Here is a 23,898-nt window from a genome sequence, read left to right as displayed (position 1 = left end):
GATCCTCCAGCAAAGACAGACGGTGCTTCAGCTCCAGCACAGAATGCCCGGTGATGGCCGGCGGGCTCCGGCAGGGGTGGGGATGACCTGGAGCTGGGGAGCGGAGATGCAGCTGCCAGTGCCAGCCCTGGGGAGGAGAGTGGCTCCAGACACAGCTCCTCGGAGCTGGGTACAAACCACCCGTGGCCCAGCTTTAGCCAACATTTTTATTTTGACAAGGAGAATGGAGCCTGCACTTTCAGAAGCCACATTTACTCGTCTCACAACATGGAAGGCAGCAAGCGAGGGCTGAACCCAGAGCAGCCCAGAGCTCACGAGCCAGAGCTGCCCCTGTCCAAAGGCGGCAGGGTAGGGGCTGCCGACCTGTGCTGGGCCACGCCACACCAATAACAGCCCCCAAAGAGCTGTATTAGAGCTCACCCTGCACCAGCACAGGCTCCTGATGCCATCAGAGCAGGCAGCAGGACGGGACGTGCAAGCAGTTTCCCACGTAAGGGTCTGAATTTGCCCCTTGCTGAATCAGGGCTGTCACAGCTTTACTCCTTACATTATCAGAGGTTACACAGAAATAAGAGGCTTCTTTCTAATGCTGCTCTGAGAGCCCAGGATCAGCCCAGCAGCTTAAGACAGAAACATGTTTAGCTAAAATATTCCTTAAAAAACAAAATGCTGCCATTGGCCTCTCCTCCCCCATGCACACCCGTGGGCTGCAAACGCGGTGCTCCAGGCACGCAGCCTGCTGCTGCCGCTGCCACCCAAACCCCCCCAACCCAACCCTCGGCAGACAAACTTACTTCTTGCTTTGTGCAGCAGCGTCAGATGAGCTCCATGGGCCTGCAGGGATGACTGGAAAAGCCGTTTTTATAGCAAGAGCTGTAACGGAGCAAGAGGGACAGCAAGGCTGGGGCACGGGGGCCAGGGAGCTGCATGGTTTCTGTGGGGGACGAGGGGCTGGGCGATGCTACGCCTGGCAAGGGCCACACCAGCTCATCCGCGGGTGGCACAACTGGAGCTCAGCCCAGGCACTTTGAAGCCCACAGAAAACAGGGCGAGAGAGAGACTTGTTTTCTTAGACAGTGTCCTGTAAAACTAAACAGCCTCCATCTAAAACAGGTCTGTCCTCAAGCCACAGCAAACGATCTCCATTTCTGCGCTTGGCCACTGAAGCAAGCGCAGAACATCTCTACCCGAAACATGAAATGGTTTGTTGTGGCCTCAGGCGCTGGCTGGGATGAAGTCCAAGTGGGATGAAGTCTGAGAGGGAAGCACCAGAGCTGGGCACAGATGGGGTAAAGGGAGTGGAGAAGCTTCCTCTGTCTCACCCCTCCTGCTCCAGGGCTGACTGAAGGGGGTTAGTGAGGTCGGGATGTGCGCAACACACGAGAGCCAGGGCAGGGAGCCTGCCCAGCGTCAGGATGGAGTCCAGCAGGTACGAGAAGATCCACTCCAGCTTTGTCGAGGGAAAGACATTCACTGCCCAGGCATCTTGCTGAGGGGCCAGAGCTGGGACGCTGCCTTCCCAGCTCATGTCTTGATAAGGATGTACCGGAGAATCCCGTTGACCACATCCAGCGTCTCATCGCTTTCCAGCACGATGTCGTAGGCATCCAGGTACTTCCCCCTCCGCTCTTCCACCTGCAGCACAGCCACCGGGATGGGGTGGAGAAGAGAGGGCCACAGAGAGAGAAGAGGACTGTAAACACCAGCAGCCGAGAATGAAGGTGCTGCACCCACAGCGCTTGCATCTCTTGATGCTATCAAAAAGAGGGGTCAATAACCACCCTGACAATGCCCCAGGTGCACCGGGAGCTCAGCGGACACCCTCCACTCCCTCCGCACACCCCACGGGAGCTTGTCTGAATCTCTCGCATCCCCCAAATCACTCGGGCAGCTGCCTGCCCCTCTCTGCTGCCCCTCAGGCTTCACACCTGGGGAAGGCTGGCAGGGAAGTAAGACAACTGCTTCTCGCACCCACCTTGTCGTTGAGAAAACCAATCTTGAGGATGTTCTCCACACTGGGAACGCCATCTGCCATTGTCAGATCACCCATGGAGTCCCCCAGCAAGATGATGCTTGTCCTATTGCTCAGCTGCTGGAAATACTCTGTACCATGCAGGACACTATTGTTCTTGTTGTAGGTGTGGATGAGAGGTCCCTTGAAATGTGTGAGGACTCCCTGTGCAAACAGGACAGACAAGTTGATCCTGCAGCAATCCCTCCACTGTGCCGCAGCCTCAGTACCCCTTCCGGAACGGGCAAACGGGGGGGATGCTAACAGGGCACCAGCTCTCGTCTCAGAGACACCCCCGAGGAGTCTGGAAACCCAGCAGCCATGAAACAGCCAGGAGACAGTCCCCAAGAGTCCCCTTTTGCAGGGCAAGCCCTTTCCAAAGGTGAAAACAAACCCAAAGGATGGAGATCCTAGAGGCCTTGGTCGGGGCTCCGCACTGCCCTGGAGCTGGTCAGGGGCCACAGAAAGCCACAGTCAGGGGAGCCCCAGGGCAGAGCAGGGCCCTTGCAGAAGGCAGAACTGTCATGCTGTCCCATGCTCCCCCGAGGACAGCCTGTCCCAACACACCACCCGTGGGAACAGAGGGCTTCATTGTAAGAGACATGCAATTTTCTAATGTGCATTGGGACTTCTCAGCTTTAGTACGTCAACAAAAGCCTTCCAAGCTGCTTTAAAGGACATCTGGCCTTCAGATCAGGAGAGACCTCTGTGGTTAACTCCATCCTCACCCTGCACCAGGACGGAGCACGCAGCACTGGACACAGAGACGGCAGTGCACTTCTGCCACCAAAAAGCAAGTTTGAAAGGCGATGAGTCATGGAGATTGCAAGCAGATGCTCAGCTGTTCCTGCACTCTGCCTGCCCACCTTATCCGTGCTCTGCTCTCTCTCACTGTTGATCCAACTCCCTGTGAGGGCAGGGGAACCTCTAACACCCCCCCAGTGCTGATGTTCAGAGGGCTGCTACGGTGGCAGCAGGTCTCAATCCCTGAAGGCAGAGCAAATGGGGCGGGAGGCCACAACCAGCCTCTAGGGCTTTCCCATGACCCAGCAAAGGGTCAGCTCCATCTACAGGGATCAAATACTTAGAAATGTTAACAGGCAGCTTTCAACCTAGCAGCGTCTCTGTTAAATGTATTGCAGCCCTCAATTCCAATCAAACAACTCTCCTCTCTGCAAGCTCACCACACATACACGATGCAGAAACTCACATTATCGTCGAAGTCCATGTAGTTGGACACCACGTTGACATTTGAGTAGAAGACGTTGGCCTGACGGATAACCTCTTCAAGGATGTCACCGACACCAGCAGAGAAGATGAACAAGGGGACGTTGTACTTATGCAGCTGATCAAATAATTCATTGAATCCATCCCTAGAGCAGAAGCATCCATTACACAGTATTACATTACCACCTCCCAGTGAGGGGCCTGGTGTACTGTGGGCTGGGAGCGCTCTCAGCCCAGCTACAAGGCTCGTATTTCTACCCAGGACTTCCCAAATAGAAATGCATGCATGAGCCCTGCAAAAAGCATGAGCTTTTTGTGGCACCAGCATTTCTGTGGTGTTCACTGTGCACGCAAGGGGTGTGCAGCAGAACCCCAGACCCCTCCTGGGAGCAGCAACCTAGCAAGGAGCTGCACAGGAACATGCAGCACACGAGCAATTTGCCCAGCATCTCCCTAATGCACCCAGCTTCTCACCAGGGGCACAAGGCACAGTGTGCCTGCACAAGCCCACGAGAGTGGGTACTGCCAGCCCACTCAGAAACTGTACGTTGGAGACGCGCAACAGGTCAGACTAGTTGCGAGGATGATCAGACAAACTTGTTGCAGTCTCAGTCTGCCAGGACACAATTTCCGTGCAGAAGAGGAATTTGGGTTCATGAAAACCCAGACAGATGGTACCATCTCCTCTCCGAGACTGGCAGCTCATTCAAACCAAGGCTCCCTGAGACGGTTTTAGGACCATTGCTGCCAAGGCCAGCCTTAACAGCAAGCTTTAGCACAACATTTTTGTGCTGTGGGTGAAATTTGATGCTGAGCCAAGGGCCTGAATAAGGCCCAGCAGCTACAGTGAGTGGAGAGAAAATCTCTCCTGGAAGGGGGGAGCTGCACGCTGCCCCCCTAGCCTGCCCTGCAAACAGCCAAGGGCTCTGACAAGCCGTTCAGGGAGCTCTGCCCATCACCCATCCCCTCGGCCGCTCCTTGCCAAGACTCAAGGGACGTGGAAGCGGTTTCTGAGCAGGAAGGGGTCAGCCTGCAGCCAGGGAGCAAACTCAGGCTGCAGCTCGTGGCGCTGACTTTCGGCTCTTTCATGATTAGAGCTCAGCCCCAGGAAGGAAGGAGATTTGCATCTGCCACGCTTTGGAGACTGCACGCAGATCAGGGTGAAAGCGAGGAGACCTGCTTGCACAGTAGCAGGAGAGAAAGGGCCGCAGGCACCACACCGAACCCCGAGCCCGTACCTCAGCATCACGTCCGATTCTCTGACTATCTGGGCTATGTCACACTTCTGGATCTTCTGCTGCGACAGCAGCTCATGGGCCCTGGTCCACCTAGGGGAAGGCAGCAGAGTGAGCTTCCCGGGCAGCAACCTTAAAGCAGTCAGAAAAATAACAACTAAAACTTCCCAGTATTGCTGCCAAGCCTAGAGACAGTTCAAGCCTTGTGCCTTGTAGTCCTCGGTGGTAAGAAGTTGCCAGGACAAGGTCAAGCTCATCACATACTAGCACTCACCACTCCACCATGAGGGGACATTTCTCTTCCAGGGTCCGGTTGGGATCGATTTCAATGGGATAGTAGTAGTGCAGCAGATCTTTCAGCTGGAGCATTGTACAGATGGAAAAAGAACAGAGTGAACATCACATCTAAAGAGACCATAAACTGCAAAAAAAGCATTTCTAAATTCCTCCAAAGCATCACACTTCCTAATGAAAAACACAACCAAAACCGTTTCACTAAGCAACTTCACTCTGAGCAAATCTGGAGATCTTGGAAGGAAGCGTTAACCCTCCGGCAGCCTGACTGACTCTCACCTTGCTTCAAATACTGCACGTACAGATGCACACTCATACACCCTTCCTCCTCCTACCAGACAGAAAATGCCCACAGCTGAGCATACAAATTAAATTTCCCTTTTTAACTTCTCCTTCCATCACCATTGGCTGAAATGCAGCCTGAACACTTGCCCCGCTCTCTGTCCTGGCAGCAAGGTGCAGCTTGGAGAGCTGTCACGCGAGCCAGTACAACCTCCTGATGATGGGTGACAGGGACGAAAACCACAGAGCCAAGAAGCAGTGCCTTATAAAACAGCACCTACCTTCTTCTTGCCGTCCTCACTGATAACACGACTGTTATCGAGGATATCTGTAAAGACAATAAAATGCCAATGTTGTAGCCCAGAAACATAAAAAGGCTTTCTAAAAGGCAGCTATCCTGCGTCTCCAGTGCCAGCTCTTCCCAAAAACGAGCCGTGTGGGGCACATTGACCCGAGCACAGGCTTGCCATGGGGTCTCAACACAGCAGTTCCCACTGTGAACCTGCAGCATGCACTGATCATAGGGCATTGCTCAGCTGAGAGAGAGCAGTGTCAACGCTAGCAAGCTGCAGGATGCAAGTATTGGAAGGAGAAGCAGCAAGACCAGGAGACAGTTTCTGCAGCGGGCTGCCCGGGGGCCAGCAGCTGCTGCTGCAAGCAGCCGAGGCCCGGAGCTGCACCGAGAGAGAACAAGACGGAGCGGTCAGGCTTGGCAAAGGAGGGAGGCAGAGGATAACAGGAGCCATAGAGACTGAGAACACAAACACGGAAAACAAACAGAATTGGCAACAGAAAAAACAATGGCTTCAACTCACTGTGCGAAGTGGGGCAGCGTCTGCCGTTGCACCCAAACCTGCTCAGCGTCATGTCGAAGTCAGAAATGACCTAGAAGGCGAGAGAAGACCAAATCTGTGCGTGACCAGCACACTCTACCTTTGCCATAGCTAGCCAAGGGTGCTGCTGCCTGCAAGGATGCAAATCCAGCGCTGGCGTCTCACATGAGGGTACAGACTCACAGCGGGGCACAGCAGCAATGAACGTTGACACTCCTGCCAGCCGTGAAGCAGATGTCCTCATCTGAGACAGTCAGCACCTCTCCCACCTCAGCACTCTTATCAGCACCAGAAGGCTTAATCCTGCTGACTTATTGCCATGGGTGGAGGAGGGGCGTTTGGGGACTGGCTCATATTTATAACTTGCATAACAGGGAAGAAAAAGGCCCACCCAGGGAGAGCCACCAGCCTGGGCCTCGACAGAAAAAATAGCCTGGTCCCCTCCTCTTGTCTGGGGCTTCTCCCTCTCCATCTGCAAAATGTGTACAAGGTGCTTCCTTGCATGTGCGTTGGAGCAGCCAGGCCACAGCCAGGGAGGCTGAGGAAGCGAGGGGGGCAGCTGAAGACAAGGACTGAGCGTGATGGCGATGCATCGTCTGCTCTCAGCTGGGCCAGCCCCACCACAGCCGGAGCCAAACAGTGCTGGTACCTGCAGCTTGTTCATCCCCTGCTCCTTGATGGACCGGATTATCCCCATCACACGCTCTGGCTGCTGTATGCGGACCGTGGCTTTCTCCAGCTCAGGCACCTGTGGGCAGAGACCCCCCCCATTCAGTGTAGCCCCTGGGATCCCATGCAGCTCCTGGGGGACAGATGCCCTCCAGCCCCCCCGCTGTGCTCTCCATCCTGGCTGCGCTCCCCATCTCCCCTTACCCCAGGGCCATGCTCCCCAGCCCTGCTCCCCAAGGACCCTGCTCCCTCGGGGTCAGCCTTACCCCAGCCTTCGCCCCCCACCGCCCGCCGCTCCCCACCCCGGGCTCCCGCGACCACACTCCCCAGCCCGGCCCACGATCTTCATAACCCCCGGGCCCGGCCCCCGGCCCCGCTCCAGCCCGGCCCCGGCTCCGCAGCCCCCTCGCTCACCATCGCGCCCCGCTCCGCTCCGCGCCGCGCCGGGCCGGGCAGGGCAGGGCAGGGCCGAGCCGCGCAGGGGCCGCGCAGCCGCGGGGAGGAGCCGGCGCGGGGGCGGTGCCGGGGCCGGAGCGGGGCCGGGGGGTGTCCGGGGCCGGAGCGGGACTGCCGGGGGGTGCCCGCGGCCGGAGCGGGGGTGCCCGGGGCCGCCCGCTGAGCTCCGGCTGGGGCCGCGCCTCCGCCCCCGCCCCGCGCCCGAAGCGGCTCCGGCGGGGCCGGCCGGCACCGGCGCTTGCGGTTGCGTTTCCTCTGCAACGCGCTCCGAGCCGGGAAGGCGAAAGAGAAAGGAGAGCTAAAGATTGAAGATGAAAAAAAAAAAAAGAAAAGTACATGGCAAGGGCTGTCTTTTTGCCGTCACGCCTCCCCCGGCGTTACCACAAAACTCATTTAACTTAAAAAACTCCACACCAACAGTGACATAGAATCATAGAATTGTTTACGTTGGAAAAGACCTTTAAGATTGAGTCCAACCGTTAACCTAACGCTGCCAAGTCCACCACTAAACCACGTCCCTAAGCACCACATCTACAGGTCTTTTCAATACCTCCAGGGATGGTGACTCAACCACTTCCCTGGGCAGCCTGTTCCAGTGCTTGACAACCCTTTCGGTGAAGAAATTTTTCCTAATATCCCATCTAAACCTCCCCTGGCGCAACTTGAGGCCGTTTCCTCTTGTTCTATCGCTTGTTACTTGGGAGAAGAGATGGACACCCCCCTCGCTACAACCTCCTTTCAGGTGGTTGTAGAGAGCGATAAGGTCTCCCCTGAGCCGCCTTTTCTCCAGGCTAAACAACCCCGGTTCCCTCAGCTGCTCCTCATAAGACTTGTGCTCTAGACCCTTCACCAGCTTTGTTGCCCTTCTTTGGACCCTCACAGAGGTGCTCCTTGGCACCCGTGTTACCTACAGACATGATGAAACACAGAGGAAAAGCAGTTGGCCATGAGTGAAGCCAGTGAGGAGTCAGGATGGGGCTCCCTGTCCTCCCCCTCTCCTCTCCTTGGCCCCGGGCAGCACCTTCCACCTCTCCAAATTAGCAGCAGATACGGCAGTGACAGAGTGTTTGTGGCTTCATCACTGACATTAGCTACCCTGTGTCTCAGCTTCCTCCTGTGTGAGCTGATACAAGGGCACTTCAGAAGCAGTTGGTGCCTACATTTGGGGAGCTTTATACCCAGGCTAAATAATATTAAAAAGTTGCAGGGGAATCACAAGGCTGTTTTTGCTCAGAGCAGCCATCAACAGGGTGTAGGTACAGGGTCCAGCATAATCTGGGCTGTGGTTAAGCGAAGGCTGAGGGCAGCCATGGAGCGAGGGAGCCGGGAGGACCAGGACCCCATTGCCTGCGGAGGGGCCCACAGCCAGTCCCGGGTCTCCCCCGCGTCTGTGATCTCATTGTGGGGCATATTCCAGAACCACCAGACAGGGTTTGAGAGATGATGTTGGAGGGCAAGGACAAAGCCCTGTAGCACCTCAGAGAGAAGCACCTTCCACTGCCTCAGGCTTCAACATGGGCGATAGCTTGGCACCCACCGGGTATTCATCCTTACACATGGAGAGGAAGATGAGTGCTATGGCTTGCACCGTCTTCAATGAGCTTCGCCTGGAAGGGAAACTCTGTGATGTGATCATCAGCGTGGATGGTATTGAATTCAATGCTCACAAGAACATCCTCTGTAGCTGCAGTCACTATTTCAGGTCAGTGCTTGAAACAAGAGGGGATGGGGACAAACAGTATTTCCTAGTCTGTGTCACATTGTCTTAGTTTATCTCCAGCGCTTACATCAGCACTAAAACTCTCATCCAGCAGTTACCCATAGTCTTGGTACCTGCCTGGACACCAGAATTAATCCACACCCTAGTATCTAACAGCAGCTCTGAAGTGGTGTCTGACGAACCCCAGATGCGGTGCAGGGCTGGGAGCGTAGCCAGCCTGGCTTATCCACCATCGGGCGGGAGGTTTTCCTTCCCCACACACCATTATTCTCTGGTATTCTTGTTGAAGCAAGGTGGCAGCTTGCCCTGTTGCTTTCTGTCCACAGCTGGCGGCTGTGACTCCTTTTTAAAACAACCAGCTAGTAAAACATTAATTAATAAACTACACGGCCTCCCAGCATGGCTACTGCTAGTGCCCAAATTGGTGCCTGGGGAAGAAGGCACGGGGGATAATGGGGTCAGGGTTTAACGCAGCAAAGCTGCTTTGTTTTTTCAGGGCTTTGTTTACCAGCAGCTGGAACAACGCAGAGAAGATAGTGTATAAAATCCCTGGCACTTCACCTGAAATGATGAGGCTCATTATTGAGTACGCCTACACCAGGACAGTACCAGTCACGGCTGACAACGTTGAAAGTTTGCTAACCGCAGCAGACCAGTTCAATATCATGGGTGTCATCAGACTGTGCTGTGAGTTCTTAAAATCCCAGCTATGCTTGGAAAATTGCATCGGCATCTGCAGACTCACAGATTATTACCACTGCCCTGACCTGCGAGAAGCAGCCTATGTGTTCATCCTCCATCACTTCGAGGACATGACTAAGGTGTCTACAGAGTTTCTAGACCTCTCCATCAACGAGCTAAAGCACATCATTGAGAAGGATGAGCTCAATGTGAAACAAGAAGATGCTGTGTTCGAGGCTATTGTGAAATGGATTGCTCACGACCCACAGAACAGGAGGCAGCACATTGCAGTCTTGCTGGGCAAGGTTAGTGCTGTCACGGCGTGGGCCTGGGCAGCTCTGCAGGGCTGGGCACAGGGCAGCTAAGCCAGAGCTGCTTTGCTTTTCTTCTAAGACTGGAGGAAATTGCAGCCTCCTAACACCGCTCACAAAGAAGTGAGCTTTCAGACTGTTAGGCTAGTGCTATGCTGAGGCACAGGTCGAAAATCCTGTGCTGGGGTTGGGGCACATTTCCTCATGTTTAGAGCTTAAGTTTAACTGTTCCTCACATCCAGGAAGGGCCAAAGTTCACGTGGGATGACGTTATCTCTACATACACAAAGTTTATGAGCATTTGCCTAGACAAGCTATACTATGCAAATAGCAGCAGGTGTTAGGGCAGTTTCAGTCTGCGTACAGGAAAGCACCGTGCCAAAGCAGTGGCAGACTCCCTGCCATGAAATCGAATTATTTACCCTTGCACACTCCTTTCTGGACTAGCTAAAAACTACACATTTAACTCTCTGGTTCTCTAATAAGCTTTAGACAACACTGTAGCCTGAAAGCAAAGCCATCCAGCATTGGAGCTATCCACAAAGGATACCAAGGTGTAAAGCATCTGCATTAATATTCTAACCTCCTTTTTCCATTTTTCAGGTTCGACTGGCACTGATGCAAGCAGAATACTTCATGAACAACGTCAAAACGCACGATTATGTGAAGGACAACGACGAGTGCAAAGTTCTCATCATAAACGCGCTGACAGAAATGTACAACCTCAATATGCACGGCCCATCTTACTCTGATTTCACCAACCCGCTCAGTCGGCCTCGCCTTCCCTATGCCATCTTGTTTGCTATCGGAGGCTGGAGCGGGGGGAGCCCAACCAACGCCATTGAAACATACGACGCCCGTGCAGACAAGTGGGTGAACGTCACGTGTGAGCAAGAAAGCCCCCTTGCCTATCATGGCACTGCTTATTTAAAAGGCTTTGTCTATGTTATCGGAGGATTTGACAGCGTGGATTATTTCAACAGCGTCAAGCGGTTTGACCCACTTAAGAAAACATGGCAGCAGGTCGCACCCATGCATTCGCGGCGCTGCTACGTCAGCGTCGCCGTTCTCAACAACTTCATCTACGCCATGGGAGGGTTTGATGGATACACGCGCCTCAACACAGCAGAACGGTACGAGCCAGAGACGAACCAGTGGACACTGGTTGCCCCCATGCACGAGCAGAGAAGCGATGCTAGCGCGACCACACTGCATGAAAAGGTAAGCGGACCGTGAGATTACAGAAAAGAGTTAAGGTTGAAGCATGGTGAGCAGGACAAGGAACCAAACATCGGTGCACAGCATTACACAGTGAGCAAGTGCCTGTCCTTTCATATGGCACATATTGAGGTAGGGACTTTCATGGAGCTCAGCCAGTGATAAACACAGCTCCCACTCAGAGTTCATCATCTAGATAGAAAAGAGGAGTTTTGGGAGCAGGGAAGGTAACAAATGCTCCCTTTAACGTGATGGATCATTTAAAATAAAGAGGAAGAATGTTCATGTAAACCTTATTCATCAAATCCGCGAGCTGCAGATATGAAGCTCTCTAAGAGGCAGCAACTGACTGGTGCGACAGAGACGCAGACAGGAGTGGCAAGACTCTTCCAGAGCTGCTTACCACCAATAGCCCACTTGCTGCCGGACAGTACTTTTCCTGGCCACAGGTCAAATACCATGCCTATCTGCTTCGTGCAGTTCAGGAAATAAAGGGTCTAAATCCTGCTGGCCTGAATAACTCACTGCACTTTTATTACTTCAAACCCAGGATGACCATTCACATTAAAAACAAAACAAAACCAACCAACCCAACCAACCCCCCAAAAATCCAGCCACACCATTCATTTTCTCCTCAGTATGTTCTCCCACCAAGAGTCTAACTGCCCTGCTCACACTTTTTTTCCTCCTGTAAACAGGTGTATATATGTGGTGGGTTCAACGGAAATGAATGCTTGATCACAGCTGAAGTGTATGATGCCACAACAAATCAATGGACCTTTATAGCCCCAATGAGAAGCAGAAGAAGTGGAGTGGGTGTGATCGCGTATGGAAACGAAGTGTATGCGGTAAGGGAGAAGTGGTACCTCTGCTGTAACACCACCCAGCACTTGTAGTACTTATTTTTGCTAATCTGCATTTCCTAGACTTTCAGGCTGGCCATTTGCTTGTAAGTGAGATTTAGGGAAGAAAGCCAGAGCCAGAATGGTTGATACGCCTCCTGAGAATATTATCACCTGCACACTTTTTGTTATGAAAAATGCGTGGACAATTTTTAAGCAACTGCAGCAAAGAAATTATTTTCTGCTGCTGCTAACAGCATTAGCAGCACAGAACACCTGCTTGGTCCTGTTTATCGTGTCCATGTACTGCATTTAAACTCTATGGAAGTATAACATCTGACAGTTGCACAAAATAACTTCTGGAAGCTCCAGAAAGAACAAGGGAGCAGTCTGCAACAAGCAAGCATTGTGTTTTGAGATCACATGCTCTCAGCAATGCTCAAACTGAAGTCAGTGAGGCAGGACCAGTTACCATCCTACTTGTGCGCGAAATGATTCGGCTGACAGCGGGTGAGGAAAGGCCTATTTCAACTCTGTACCTTTGGCATTCACAGGTAGGAGGATTTGATGGAGTCAACCGGCTTCGGAGCGTGGAAGCTTACAACCCTGTTGCCAACACATGGCGCACAGTCCACACCATGTTCAATCCTCGCAGCAACTTTGGCATCGAAGTGGTGGATGATCTTTTGTTTGTGGTTGGTGGCTTTAACGGTTTTACCACTACTTTCAACGTTGAGTGTTATGATGAAAATGCTAATGAGTGGTACGATGTTCACGACATGGGCATATACCGTAGTGCTCTGAGCTGCTGTGTGGTGCCAGGTCTATCTAACGTCGGGGAGTACGTTGCCAGACGAGACTGCTACGTGGACGACTCTTCAAAGGAAGTCAGGTTCACTTCTTCAACAAGTAGCCTGCCTGTATAAACAGCTCCACTTAGCTAATAAAGTCTTCTGAGCAGCAAGTGAATGTATTCACTTTCACTTATTCTAAAATAAAAACAATTGATACAGGCCAAATGAATAATTAGTATTTAAAACTTTCATTCTATGGCACCACAAAATGTGTGTATCGGCCACAGCCTACATAGCAACTTAAAAAATAAGAGGTACCACAGAATGCTAGAGAAATAAAAGGTTTATTTTCATTAATTCACTTATTACAATAAACTTTAGTACAGTGTATTTAAGGTAAAGAACATTACAGTAGGATTTGTTTCAAACAGCCTTATACACACATACTACTTTACCTTACTGGAAGTAAGTACAGGAGTGCTGCTTCCTCAAGCAATCTGTTGAAGTCTACATTAATATCGACAGGAGAGTACAGCTGCCATGATCCACAGTGACATGGACCTACGAGGAGTATCTGACTATTAATGGTCTTCAAACATCACGTTAGTTCCACACTTTACATTCATATTAGTAATAAGATTAGATCCTCAGGAGCACCTGTTTTATCTGCCTTCCGCTCAGGACTGTCAAATCAGAGATATGATTTATACCCTAACATAATGTGGACATAGCTGAAAATAAATCTAAGCCATAAACCACTTATTTTAAGCTTGCTTTTTTAAGACCATTGAATGTTACAACATACTATTACAAGGTTGTGTTAAAAATAACCTAAAAAGTTGCAATTCTTTGAGACTCAGTTTATCAGCAGCAATCAGTCTATTCTGTGACACACTAGTTGAGCCAATAGTTCTGATTCTAACATTTACTGTAATGAAGAAAAATTATATTGAAACAGTCTAGCAGAATGCTTGGCATAGTTATTCATAATGCATGCTAAAAAGTTGGCATGTTTTCTTCATTTCTGGAGTGGTATCCTACTATGTGCAAGAGAAAGTCTTATTAAAAATACATACAAACCCAGCGTACTAACAGAGTATTCAGGTAGTTATAAAATATTATGTACACATATGGCACCTAGAAATTACTACAATGACAGCCAAGTGCTAGGCAGATGTGTCCTACTCCACTGATACTTTGAGCAGAAAGACAGGACATGACACATGCATTTTGTGGCATGTATTCAGTACAGGTATAGAGGTACGATTGTCGTAAGGAGGAGGAAAAACTCCACCTGATGTTCTTTTACATTAGGAAAGCCAGAAGCCAGTCTCCTAATACTCAGCTGAATACACACTAGGATCTTGCTGACATTTAACTAGCCACTATAAACACACTGAAAGAATTCCCAGGCTTTTGTTTGTACGATCATTTTATAAACACCCAGCAAGCTACGGCAGTCAAGGGCCACAAGGAATTTGTTATGCGATTCACAGGTTAGTGGGCTAAATTACAGCCAGAGTCAATAACGCAATTCTTCTGAACACCTACATGTGATACATTGGATAGTTAGACTTGTCAGTTAAAACCCATGTGCAATGCAATTGGTCCACTTAAAGTCAAGGCTAAAAAAAACCCCAACTATTTAAAAATTCCACAGAACTGGCATAGCAAAAGTTAGAGCAAACCAGTGCTGTCCACAGTGCCCATCACTCACCATGCAAACGGAACATACGAAGATATAGTGCATCACATACAGAATCATGGCTGGCATTCACAAGTTAAGCTGTCCAGACACTAAGCTGTTTTGACATTGCCTTTGAGCGGAATGTCTTTAGTAAACTGTACAGCTTGTATGTCAGCCAGAAGTTCTCATGGTAAGTGCAACAGCAATTTTGCTTAGAAAAAGAAAGACCGCAAGAAGTTTGTTCTTGCATTTGATTTTGTTGCACGCTACCACACGTTAAACTATTTAGTTCATATTCCAACTGAAATAATAATCTTGGTATTTCTCCCTACAAATTGTCCAGATTTGTTGACAGACTACAAGAGGGCTTTGACAGAGCTGTGGTGGTCTGACATACTACCATCCTTCAACTGCTTGTTAAAAATTCCTACAGCAAAGTCAGTGGGATGGAGCATGTAAAATCTTCTCAGTTGCTTCTGTGCAAAGTCTGGTAAAGTATCTTAAAATCAGGTCCCACAAATTTAAGTTAAATCAATGGATTTAGTACTAAAGCTGTGAGGCATTTTCACACTTCTATTCACAAACCCTGCTGTAGGGGCAGTAATTCTTAAACTACTCCAGCCAAATCTGCAAGAGTTCATGGGCCAAACTCCACTGATTAACCCCTTGCTTAAAGGCCTGCATGAGCTGATTTGGTAACAGTCACTTCTGAACATCAGCCTTAAACCTGAACAAGCTTATCTATTTCCTCTCTTGCATTAGGCCAGCATCGTACAGTTTAATCTGCCCTTGCATAACAACCCAACAGGCAAATAAAATACAACACGGTTACCATAGATGAGTAAATTGAGACTAAACTGTTAAGATTTTCAAGGTTTTTTTGTTGTTTTTTTTTTTTTAAACAAGGCTAGATTACTCTATTACAAAAAGACAAGTTATTGATATCAAAAGTGGCAAGTGAACTGCAAAGTGGAGTGTTAAGGGATGTACACAGAGAAACCTTTACACACTATGTGGTTGAAAGACTTACCCAGTGTTTCAGATATGATCTAGGTTGCCTGTTGAATTGGAAAATGAGAAGTATCAGCTCAGAAAGCTAAACAATTAAAAAACAAAACAAAACAAAAAACCAAACTGTTTAGAAGTTCTTTTGCAAAGAAGTTGCCCACATCAAAACCACCAGCAAATCATCATATGAACCAAAGACAGTATACAGATTCTCCAATGTTTGTCTACACAAATTTTGGAACACCCTGGTTACTCCTCCCTTTCCCTTCCCTCAGATCCTGAGTTAGGTTGCATGTGAAAACCTGGAACATTCAAATGAAGGGAAGGATGGGGAAGAAAAGGAGGTAGGAAGGATGCACTGAATCCGCTAGTAACCTAAATCATCCTGGAGCTCTTCGGATCAGGGAGAAGGAGTGTTCAGTGGGACAGTTAACTGAGAGGCAGCGACACTCTAAAGGAAATATTCCCCGTTCTGTTCCTTGGGAGTATAGCAGTAAGCAAACCAGAGCCAACCAGGGCACTGGTTTATGTAAAACCACCTCAAAATGCGAAAAGGTATTTAAATCATCTTAAATCTTACCGCCACAGTAAGTGAGGAAATTAAAATACTTAGAGACTATGAAAACTCAGCTATCTCACTTCAAGGGGAACGCCAAGTGCTGATTTGTTAAGGAGCACTGCAGCACAGCTACTGTAAGTTTCTCAAGAAAGTATACTGAAGGCAAAGGGTACCGATTGTCAAAGACAGGCTGGAAACTGGGGGTTCTTCTAATCACTTTTTCACTAGAATTAAAACGTGTGCAACATTTGAGAAAGGATTTGCAAGTAGCTCAGGTTTCAACTTATTACTGTGAAATAATCTCATTCTTACTAATCCACACCGATAGAAATGAATAGTCAACGTTGGTAGGTGGCTACTTCGCTGGTTTTCACCCCTTTTATCAGGCTGACTGTTGGCTCAAGTTTCTAATGAAGCTGTCAAAGACAAACTCAAAGCATCTTCAAATACACCTGAAAAAGAACCTACTGCCTCAAGTTCTCCGTTTTAGCAAGTGTCTTGTGTTCTACCAATCATCCATTTATAAACAAACTCTGCAACCTCTCTACAACATACAGATACAAAATATTTAATACACATAGAAACATCCTGAAGTAATTTTATAAAGAAAGATTGTGCTTTTGTTTTCATATATAACTATTGCACTTGCCTCCAACTTGGGAAAGCTAAGTACACTAACACCAATTATATGTGAAGTTTAGTTACTGAGAAGGAGAGAATCAAAGGAATGTCAATATATAAGTGCAAATAAAACAGGTGCTTTCAAGCACACACAAATGTAACCACTAAATTATTAAGATAGAGATCTTTGATTTTCAAAATAGAACTGTTAGAGACTAACTCTACAGAAATCCTTGAAAACAAAGATCTGAAGAGAGAAATAACAGACTTAATGTTCCCGGCTAGTTTTTCCCTGGGCACCATTAAGTAATACTGGTGGATTCACATAGTTTCACAATTCCCATCCATCCTCAATTTCTGAGCTTCTTAATTTTCAATACATAAAAGATGCTGGTTTTATGCATCAAATCCAATCAACACCCCCATGTCTTATAAAGACATATCAAGCCTAACAAAATGGTTTAGCACAGTATTTCCTAGATTCATCAGGAGAAGCGGTATTCCAGAAACTAGCACTCAATCTGTGAGCGTGGCATTCTCCGTAAGCTTAGGGAGTGTCGGTGTATTTCCTGCATCTGCCTTTCCTGCATTTGCCTTATTCTATCTTTTTGCCACATCAAATTTTGTGGCATAGGGTATCTTTGTGTTCCCTGCAAGCATCTGAAGGGAATTCTCACATGGCAGGCTGTTGCTCTGCAGCGAGGCTGAGGCATAGGAGGCAAAAGCATCCAGCGCTTTCTCTCAGCACAGTAACGATAGGCCTCTTTCCTATATTGCTTGTCAATATCATCGCTGTTTTTCCACCCCCCAATGATAAAAACATCATCTTTATAATAACAAATAGCTGCTCCTTCAATGCTAAGAACCTCTGGGGGTAAGCTTTCAAGTATTTCATCCGAGGCCCTGCCAGAGATCTTTACCTTGGCTTCCTCATTATCTATAGGGTAACTCTTGGGGCAGCACGATGCCGTATGGTAAAAGTTTGTGTTAGCAACAGACATCTGAAAAGAGCAATAATTATCAATGAGTGGCAGAGACTCCACATCCTGCCACTGCCTTGTTTCAGCATCGTATCTGATAATAACTGCCCTCAATCCATCTTCGCTATCACTGTCAACTGGAGTACGAGCAGCAACATAAACAAACCGGTCTTCTACAGAAACAGCTTTGACATCACGAAGAATCTTTGGTGCTGACTCCAGGTTAAGCCATTTGTCTTGCTCGGGATTATAAATGGCCACATCTTTAAAGCCAGGACTGAAATTGCCATGTCCGCCAATACTGTACAAGTTTCCTTTAACTTCAGTAAGGCCAAAAGAATGCTTTCTGGTTATTAGATTTGAGACTTGCTCCCAAATATTTCTGTTTGGATTGTACCTTTCTACAGTCTTGGCAAACCCTGGTTCCATGGAGCCAGCCACATAAACATAAGATTCTGTCACAGCAACAGCATGCCCATCAAGATGATTATGTATGTGCGGTAAGTTTACCCACCTATCTTCATCGATGAAATACCCTACGCACTCACTCAAGTAATCTCCTCCCTCTGACACACCACCAATCACCATAATGACGTCCATGTTTTGTCCAAAACGCGGCAACAACGCTACAGGACAAGCGGAATGTTGTAGATTACCAGACTGCAAGTTCTCAGACCGCAAGGCGTGACTCTCCACGGCTTCAGACACTAATTTAACACAGGCCTCGTTGCTTGATACCAGCCTTTCAGATTTGACATGGCGAGTAAGGTAAGTGGGTTTCATCTGAGACAATCTAAGCAGTTTAAAGAGATCTTCAAAGTACCTCTCTCTTTCCTCAGGATTTTTCTGAACCCACTTCAAAACAGTCTCAAAGAGGATTTCTTCAGAGTCCACTGTGATCTCCGAGTCTGAGAGCCAGTCTCTGATGAGGTGAAAGGGCAAAGTGTAGAACTCCTCATCTTGGATAACTTTGTGGAAGTTTCTCCTGATCATATCCTGAGCTTTGAGGGCCAGCTGATTCAAGGAATACATGTGGGCTAAGCTGTGAACTGCAACGCAGTTGGAGAGATTGAGCTTCTTCTTCAGAAACTCCCCACAGAACTCTTTTAACCGGGTCAGTAGGAACCTGCAGAACAAACGAACAGGGGTGATGGTGCGGCCCGGTCGCCGCCGGCCCGGTCGCACCCCCCGGGCCCGGGCCCCGCTCACCTGTCGGCCATCTCCAGCACCTCGTGGACGTTGCCGGGGCTGACGCGGATGGTGCCGGTGTACATGAAGCCGACGACGGCCTCCACCGTGTCGGGGTCGGGGCCGCCCTCCGAGCTCCACTTCTGCAGCTCCACGCGGCCCGAGCGCGACTCCGCAAAGCCCCCCGAGAGCAGCGGCGTGAAGTACTCGGTGGCGGCGGCCAGGACGGAGCGGTGCGCCCGGTACTCGCGGGCCGCCCCGGGCCGCCCGCCGCCGAAGGCCAGAGTGATGTCGCAGTAGAGGCCGTGGCGGCGCTGCTCGTTCTGCCGCCAGGCCAGGTCGGAGCAGTGCGCCAGGCACCCGAACTCCTCCGCCTCTGCCTCCCCATCCACCCCGCCGCCGCGCGGGCCCCCGCCCTCCGCCTCCGCCGCCGGCGGGCCAGGGCCCGGCTGCGGCTGAGGGGAGGCCGCGGCCGCCGCCATCTTGTCCGACATGGCGGGTTGCGGCCAGTGCGCCTGCGCGCGGGGCGCCGGCGGCGCGAGTGACGTGCGCTGCGCTGCCCCCTGGCGGGGAGGTGGCGCCGCCGCCGCCGGTAAAATGGCGGCCGGGGTGCTGTGGGGGAGTTGGCACAAGCGCAGCGCCCGGGGCGCTCCGTCCCCTCAGCCCGGGCCGCCGTCACCCGGGGCAGCAGGGATGTGACCGAGGTGAGTGCCCCCCTCGCTCCTCAGTGAGCGGAGAGGGCGTTTGGACCAGCACCGCGGCAGAAGCACCAGGCCCCCCCCCCCCCCCCCCCGCCCGCCTCAGGTGAAAGGCGGGACGGGGGCAGGCGGTTCCTGCGCCCCTCGCTCCCCGGGGCGCTGCTGCCCGGCGAGCGCGAAAACCCGTCAGGAGGGAGCTGCTGGGCCTACCCCACGCGGGGGTCGAAGCCTGACCTGTCCTGTCCCCGATGCTTCTCCGTTTTGGGATCGCCCTGGTGCTGGAGGTGACAGCTGGGTTGGTTGGTGAGGACACGGGTGCGACAGCCAGAGCATCTGCCCACGAGCCTTGTGATTTAGCACAAAGGTAGCTTGCTACGCACGTTGCAGTTGCAAGGGAACTAGATTGCTTTGCCAAACTGCGTAGGTACCACAGACCAGAAATACATGCATAGTTTTATTCAGAGCCTTGAGATATCCTTTTGATTATTTTTCTCCTTAACATCACTCTCTCAGGCAAGCCTGCAGGGAAGGGACTTTACATGAGGAATTCACTCACTCCAACTAAGGTACCCTTTTTTGGTTTTGTTAACTGCAGTTGATTATTTCAATGTTTACTATACAATATGATACAGTTCCCTAGCTCTTGTATAATGCTATATCAATTATAGACAATTACTTTCCTCCTTTTTCTTCTCTAATTTGCTAAATTTTATCCTGACACACACTGAAACAGGAGAGGTTGTTTTTTGGTGTCCCCATCCCCCCCCTTCTCTTAAATCAACCAGAACACACACCATGAGAGGAATAACTGCTCTGAGGTTTGGTATTTTGTTAGACGACTGTTTCCCAGCTTGTCAACACATTCCATTAGACACAGTCTGGGACCAACTTTTAGAAGCCAGAAGTGGAAAAAGAGTAAGTTAGTAGTGTATCGTTTATTTGAGTTAGGTTACAATACACAGACAAGTAGGACGCTGAAGTTATTAACTGAGATTATTTTTGCATCTGCAGATAACATGAGTGACATTCCATATACCAGCAATGTAGTAGTAAATGAGAAGTTGTTTGCATAAATACAGACACTGGAATACATGTAGTTTCACAGTTTTAACAGCAGTATGTTACAACTTTACACTTTAAATTACTAACACCAGAGTTTGAGTAACATTGTTTATACATCAGCAGCAGTCCCACTATTCAGGATACAATCAGACTGAAGATGAGAACACAGTAAACAAATTGAAAAACAACCAACAACAAAAAAGCCCAAGTCATGGCTTATGGGAACAATGGGTACTTTCCCCTCTTTTGGGAAAAGTTACATCTTGTTACCAGACTAACGGATCTTCCGCAAGTTCAGTAAGACTGCGCCTATGAGCAGAACTCTCCTCCCAAAACCCTTAAAGTCTTTTCTGGGAACAAAATGAAACTAGTAGAAAAAATAAAAGTGTGAGAGACAGTATTAAATACAGCAGGTAACACATGGAATATCACAAGTTTTGGTTTTTATTAGATTAAGTTTCTATTCTTGTAACAGTTGCTTTGCACAGTTTGACCAGGCAGCTCAATGTCTATGTACCAGTGGCCTTTATACATCAAAGTCCATTTGTGGCTGTCCTCTGTGCAGGCTTCCGTCTTCTTGAAGTGACATTCTGAGGCAATACTACAGATTCTCACATTGTCATATGCTCTGGTAAAACATAGGATATGTCATCCCACGGGTGACGGTACAGACCTTGCTTCAATCTCTTCTGATCCAGGTAGTGTCCTAAAACAAAAGTGGATTATGTTACAGAAATCTAGGAGGAGAAGCAGAAATTTTGTATTCCTACAACTAGCATTTTAGACCGAGTCCCCAGAGGTTCACATGTCTCATGTTCACGGTGGCAGGGCATCCCCTAGTAGGGGGGAAGGGGCAGAAAGATGGCAAACTTACCAATGAATCCCATACTCCTGCCTAGTACAAAGATGCCATTAAGAGCTCCTATATCAATATATTCATCTGCTTCTTCCCTGCAAGAGAAGAGAAATAAATAGATCACTATGAGGAACTACTTAAAGGAATCAATCTTAGAAAGGCTATGAGTCTGCTTTAATGCCAGCAGCAACACCAAATTCATGTGAAAGCCTCCTTCCCCCAAGTCCAGGCTACATTTCCTTCACAATGTCCTTTTGAAATCCTAGCCCCACATGAGCTGGCAGTATGGCTCCCATCATTTTTATAGGACTGTGACCTAAGAGAAACAGCCCACTAGCTACTTACCGTGTGAAAGAGCCACAATTCCTGAGTACATCAACAAAGGCAACTCCAATAAAGCCATCTACATTCAGGATAAGATTTGGTTTCTGCAGGAAATGAACACACACCCCAATAAAGATGTTAACAGCGGCAAATGATGTTCACCTGGCAGCTTCCATCCTCAAGGGTAATTTGAGGGTTGCCCATAACTGTGGGCACACAAGCCTAGCGATAGAAAAGGCTGTTCAGCAACTTGAGCAAGAGCCATGCTTAATGCAAATGATGGAAAAACAGCCCCAAACAAAGGGCCTGCATTTAGTTCAAACCACAGAGATTATCTGCCACAGCCCATTATGTGCGCTAGCTCTGCCTCAGATTTAAAGACTACAGCAGTTCCAGATAACTCTGGACACCACAGATAACGGGTTTTGGTTTGTTCAGCGTTTTCCTAGTGTCCAACAAATGTCTTCAGCCTTGCCAAACTGTAGTTGTACTTGGCCCAAAGTCTACCATAGAAAAACAAAATCCCAGCTGTAACTTATGAAGCATTGTAATTAAAATACAGTATTAACCCCATGTCACATGTCCCCCAGTAAGAAAAAGTGCTCAAGAGGAAATAAATACTAGTGTATTTCACCTTAGAAGTTGTAATTTTTTCTACTTCAAGTGCATAGTCCAACAGTGGGGTAGCAGGGAAATGCTGCTTCACGTAGTCTTTGAGAATCTGAACTCTCATGTCTGGGTTATTTATCTGCAAGTTAAGAACACGTTACAGTCACTGATGTTCCCTCTTACAAAGGTACTTGCCATAAGCTTTACTATTTGTAGGTTTAGGATTTAACACTCCTGAGAATTTGGTCATTAGCTGCCTCTGAAAGTTGCTAATTTTCCTTCCTTCGTTTTTCTTCCTCTCCCCCACCCCTCTAAAAACAAACCAACCAACCCCAAACAAACCTCTGGTGTATACTAATGCAGTTTTCTTACCGATTTGACTCTGTGTCCAATGCCCATGATCAGTTTCCCTTCTTTCTTCATCTTATTCACAAACTCCATAGGGATAATCCCACTGTCGAAGGCTTTGCTGAACATTTTAGCTGCAGCATCCAGTGCTCCACCAAACCGGTCACCCTGGGTGCAATACACAAAAAGGGAATTATAGCAAAGGACTCCACGGTTAAGGTACAAAACAAGCACAAGATTATCTTCCCCATCCGCCTTGCTTATCAATGTGGCATTCATGAAATTAAAGTCAGGCAGGCACCTGAGATAAAGCATCTGTTAATAACTCAACACAAGTGTCAATATGTAGCCAATGCATCTCCACTAGAGACAGAGTGCAGGGGGAAATGCAATTTAAAGTCTGTTTTATTCACATTTTTACTTGTCAGTATTGGAAGAGACTAGGCAACCATATAGGGACAATGCTGACAGCAATTTGGCTTCTACAAAATATTTCTAGACTCAAGTGAGAGACATCAAAATAGTCTTGCTTACTAGAAAAATGGACTAGGTTTTAAACCTAGAGCATCAAGCTATTAGAGTTGAATCCAACAGAAATTCAAAGTGTGAGTGAACAGACACAGCCTGTCCGTGGCTCTGCAGCCAATGTAAATCTTAAATTGATAGTAATAAAACCTGGACAGAGTAATGAGTAGCAAAGCAAAATCTTCTGGAGATTAAGTACTTACAATAGTAAGAAGGCCTGAAGTGAGACTCGAGACAAGATCTTTTCCAGCTCTTGCACAGACAATGGTGTTGTGGGCTCCAGATACAGCAGGCCCATGATCTGCTGTTACCATCAAACACATCTCAATGAACTGGCAGGCATACTTTGGTAACCTGAGCAAGGAAGAGACTGAAGTCATTTATTGTGAAGAAAACTGAACAACAAGACACTTGGTGTTATACTGGACAGTGACTTTTGTTTTAGGTGTATGCTTGAAAGAAGCAGAACAGAGAAAGGGAGCTGTAGGGTCACAATACCCATCAGCACATCCTAATATCTTTCTCAGAGATCAGATGATTTTTATTCCGTTTCCACAGGGGCTGTTTAGCTCAGAGCTGAGGGTCAGTTTTGTAGCTGAGTGTGTGCAAACTCAGCCTGGCTGACCAGTAAGCTCTGTGGGTCCCCCTGAGGAGAGCCACGAGGCTATGCTACAGTTCTGTTCATCTTGTTCTGCTAAGCCAGAGATTCCAGCTAGTGCCATGAGTGCCTCTAACGAAAGCATGATCAGATGAAGGCAGCAAACTTCTGCCATTCAGAAGGTTCCCTGCAGGCTGGTTAGCAAATGTTTGTAAACTCCCCAATCTCTCCAGAGTTGAGGTGACAATTGCAATAAGCAAGT

The 23,898-nt window shown here is 48.8% G+C and overlaps 5 protein-coding genes across 5 annotated transcripts in view; 2 read left to right on the top strand and 3 right to left on the bottom strand.

The window, feature by feature from the left end:
* Positions 1-192: 192 nt before the first annotated feature.
* Positions 193-7,004, bottom strand: NT5C3B (5'-nucleotidase, cytosolic IIIB). The gene is made up of 9 exons (XM_076356799.1): positions 6,966-7,004; positions 6,532-6,630; positions 5,865-5,934; positions 5,331-5,377; positions 4,748-4,833; positions 4,477-4,566; positions 3,222-3,384; positions 1,976-2,176; positions 193-1,635 (listed from the first exon to the last, which is right to left on the bottom strand). The coding sequence occupies exons 1-9, from the start codon at positions 6,966-6,968 to the stop codon at positions 1,525-1,527; spliced, it is 870 nt and encodes a 289-aa protein (XP_076212914.1). The 5' UTR covers positions 6,969-7,004; the 3' UTR covers positions 193-1,524.
* Positions 7,005-9,278: 2,274 nt separating this feature from the next.
* KLHL10 (kelch like family member 10) lies at positions 9,279-12,764 on the top strand. The gene is made up of 4 exons (XM_076356798.1): positions 9,279-9,713; positions 10,323-10,940; positions 11,636-11,785; positions 12,334-12,764. Exons 1-4 carry the CDS (start codon positions 9,294-9,296, stop codon positions 12,703-12,705), a joined length of 1,560 nt encoding a protein of 519 aa, XP_076212913.1. The 5' UTR covers positions 9,279-9,293; the 3' UTR covers positions 12,706-12,764.
* A 2,515-nt stretch (positions 12,765-15,279) lies between these two features.
* KLHL11 (kelch like family member 11) lies at positions 15,280-19,110 on the bottom strand. The gene is made up of 2 exons (XM_076356707.1): positions 18,638-19,110; positions 15,280-18,554 (listed from the first exon to the last, which is right to left on the bottom strand). The coding sequence occupies exons 1-2, from the start codon at positions 19,108-19,110 to the stop codon at positions 16,958-16,960; spliced, it is 2,070 nt and encodes a 689-aa protein (XP_076212822.1). The 3' UTR covers positions 15,280-16,957.
* Positions 19,111-19,224: 114 nt separating this feature from the next.
* Positions 19,225-23,898, top strand: part of ODAD4 (outer dynein arm docking complex subunit 4) — a 45,834-nt gene continuing 41,160 nt past the window's right edge. Inside the window, exons 1-2 of the mRNA XM_076356775.1 lie at positions 19,225-19,320; positions 19,828-19,880. The gene's annotated coding sequence lies outside the window, so the exon portion shown is untranslated. The remainder of the gene's footprint in view (positions 19,321-19,827; positions 19,881-23,898) is intronic.
* ACLY (ATP citrate lyase) overlaps positions 20,231-23,898 on the bottom strand; it is a 30,670-nt gene continuing 27,002 nt past the window's right edge. Inside the window, exons 24-29 of the mRNA XM_076356776.1 lie at positions 23,242-23,392; positions 22,538-22,681; positions 22,191-22,304; positions 21,578-21,660; positions 21,251-21,327; positions 20,231-21,082 (exon numbers count right to left, since the gene is read on the bottom strand). Coding sequence (XP_076212891.1) covers positions 20,988-21,082; positions 21,251-21,327; positions 21,578-21,660; positions 22,191-22,304; positions 22,538-22,681; positions 23,242-23,392 — 664 coding nt within the window. The 3' untranslated portion in view covers positions 20,231-20,987. The remainder of the gene's footprint in view (positions 21,083-21,250; positions 21,328-21,577; positions 21,661-22,190; positions 22,305-22,537; positions 22,682-23,241; positions 23,393-23,898) is intronic.

This window comes from Aptenodytes patagonicus, chromosome 20 (assembly GCF_965638725.1).
Source record: "Aptenodytes patagonicus chromosome 20, bAptPat1.pri.cur, whole genome shotgun sequence".
Classification (NCBI taxonomy): domain Eukaryota; kingdom Metazoa; phylum Chordata; class Aves; order Sphenisciformes; family Spheniscidae; genus Aptenodytes; species Aptenodytes patagonicus.
This window is presented reverse-complemented; position numbering and strand designations above follow the sequence as displayed.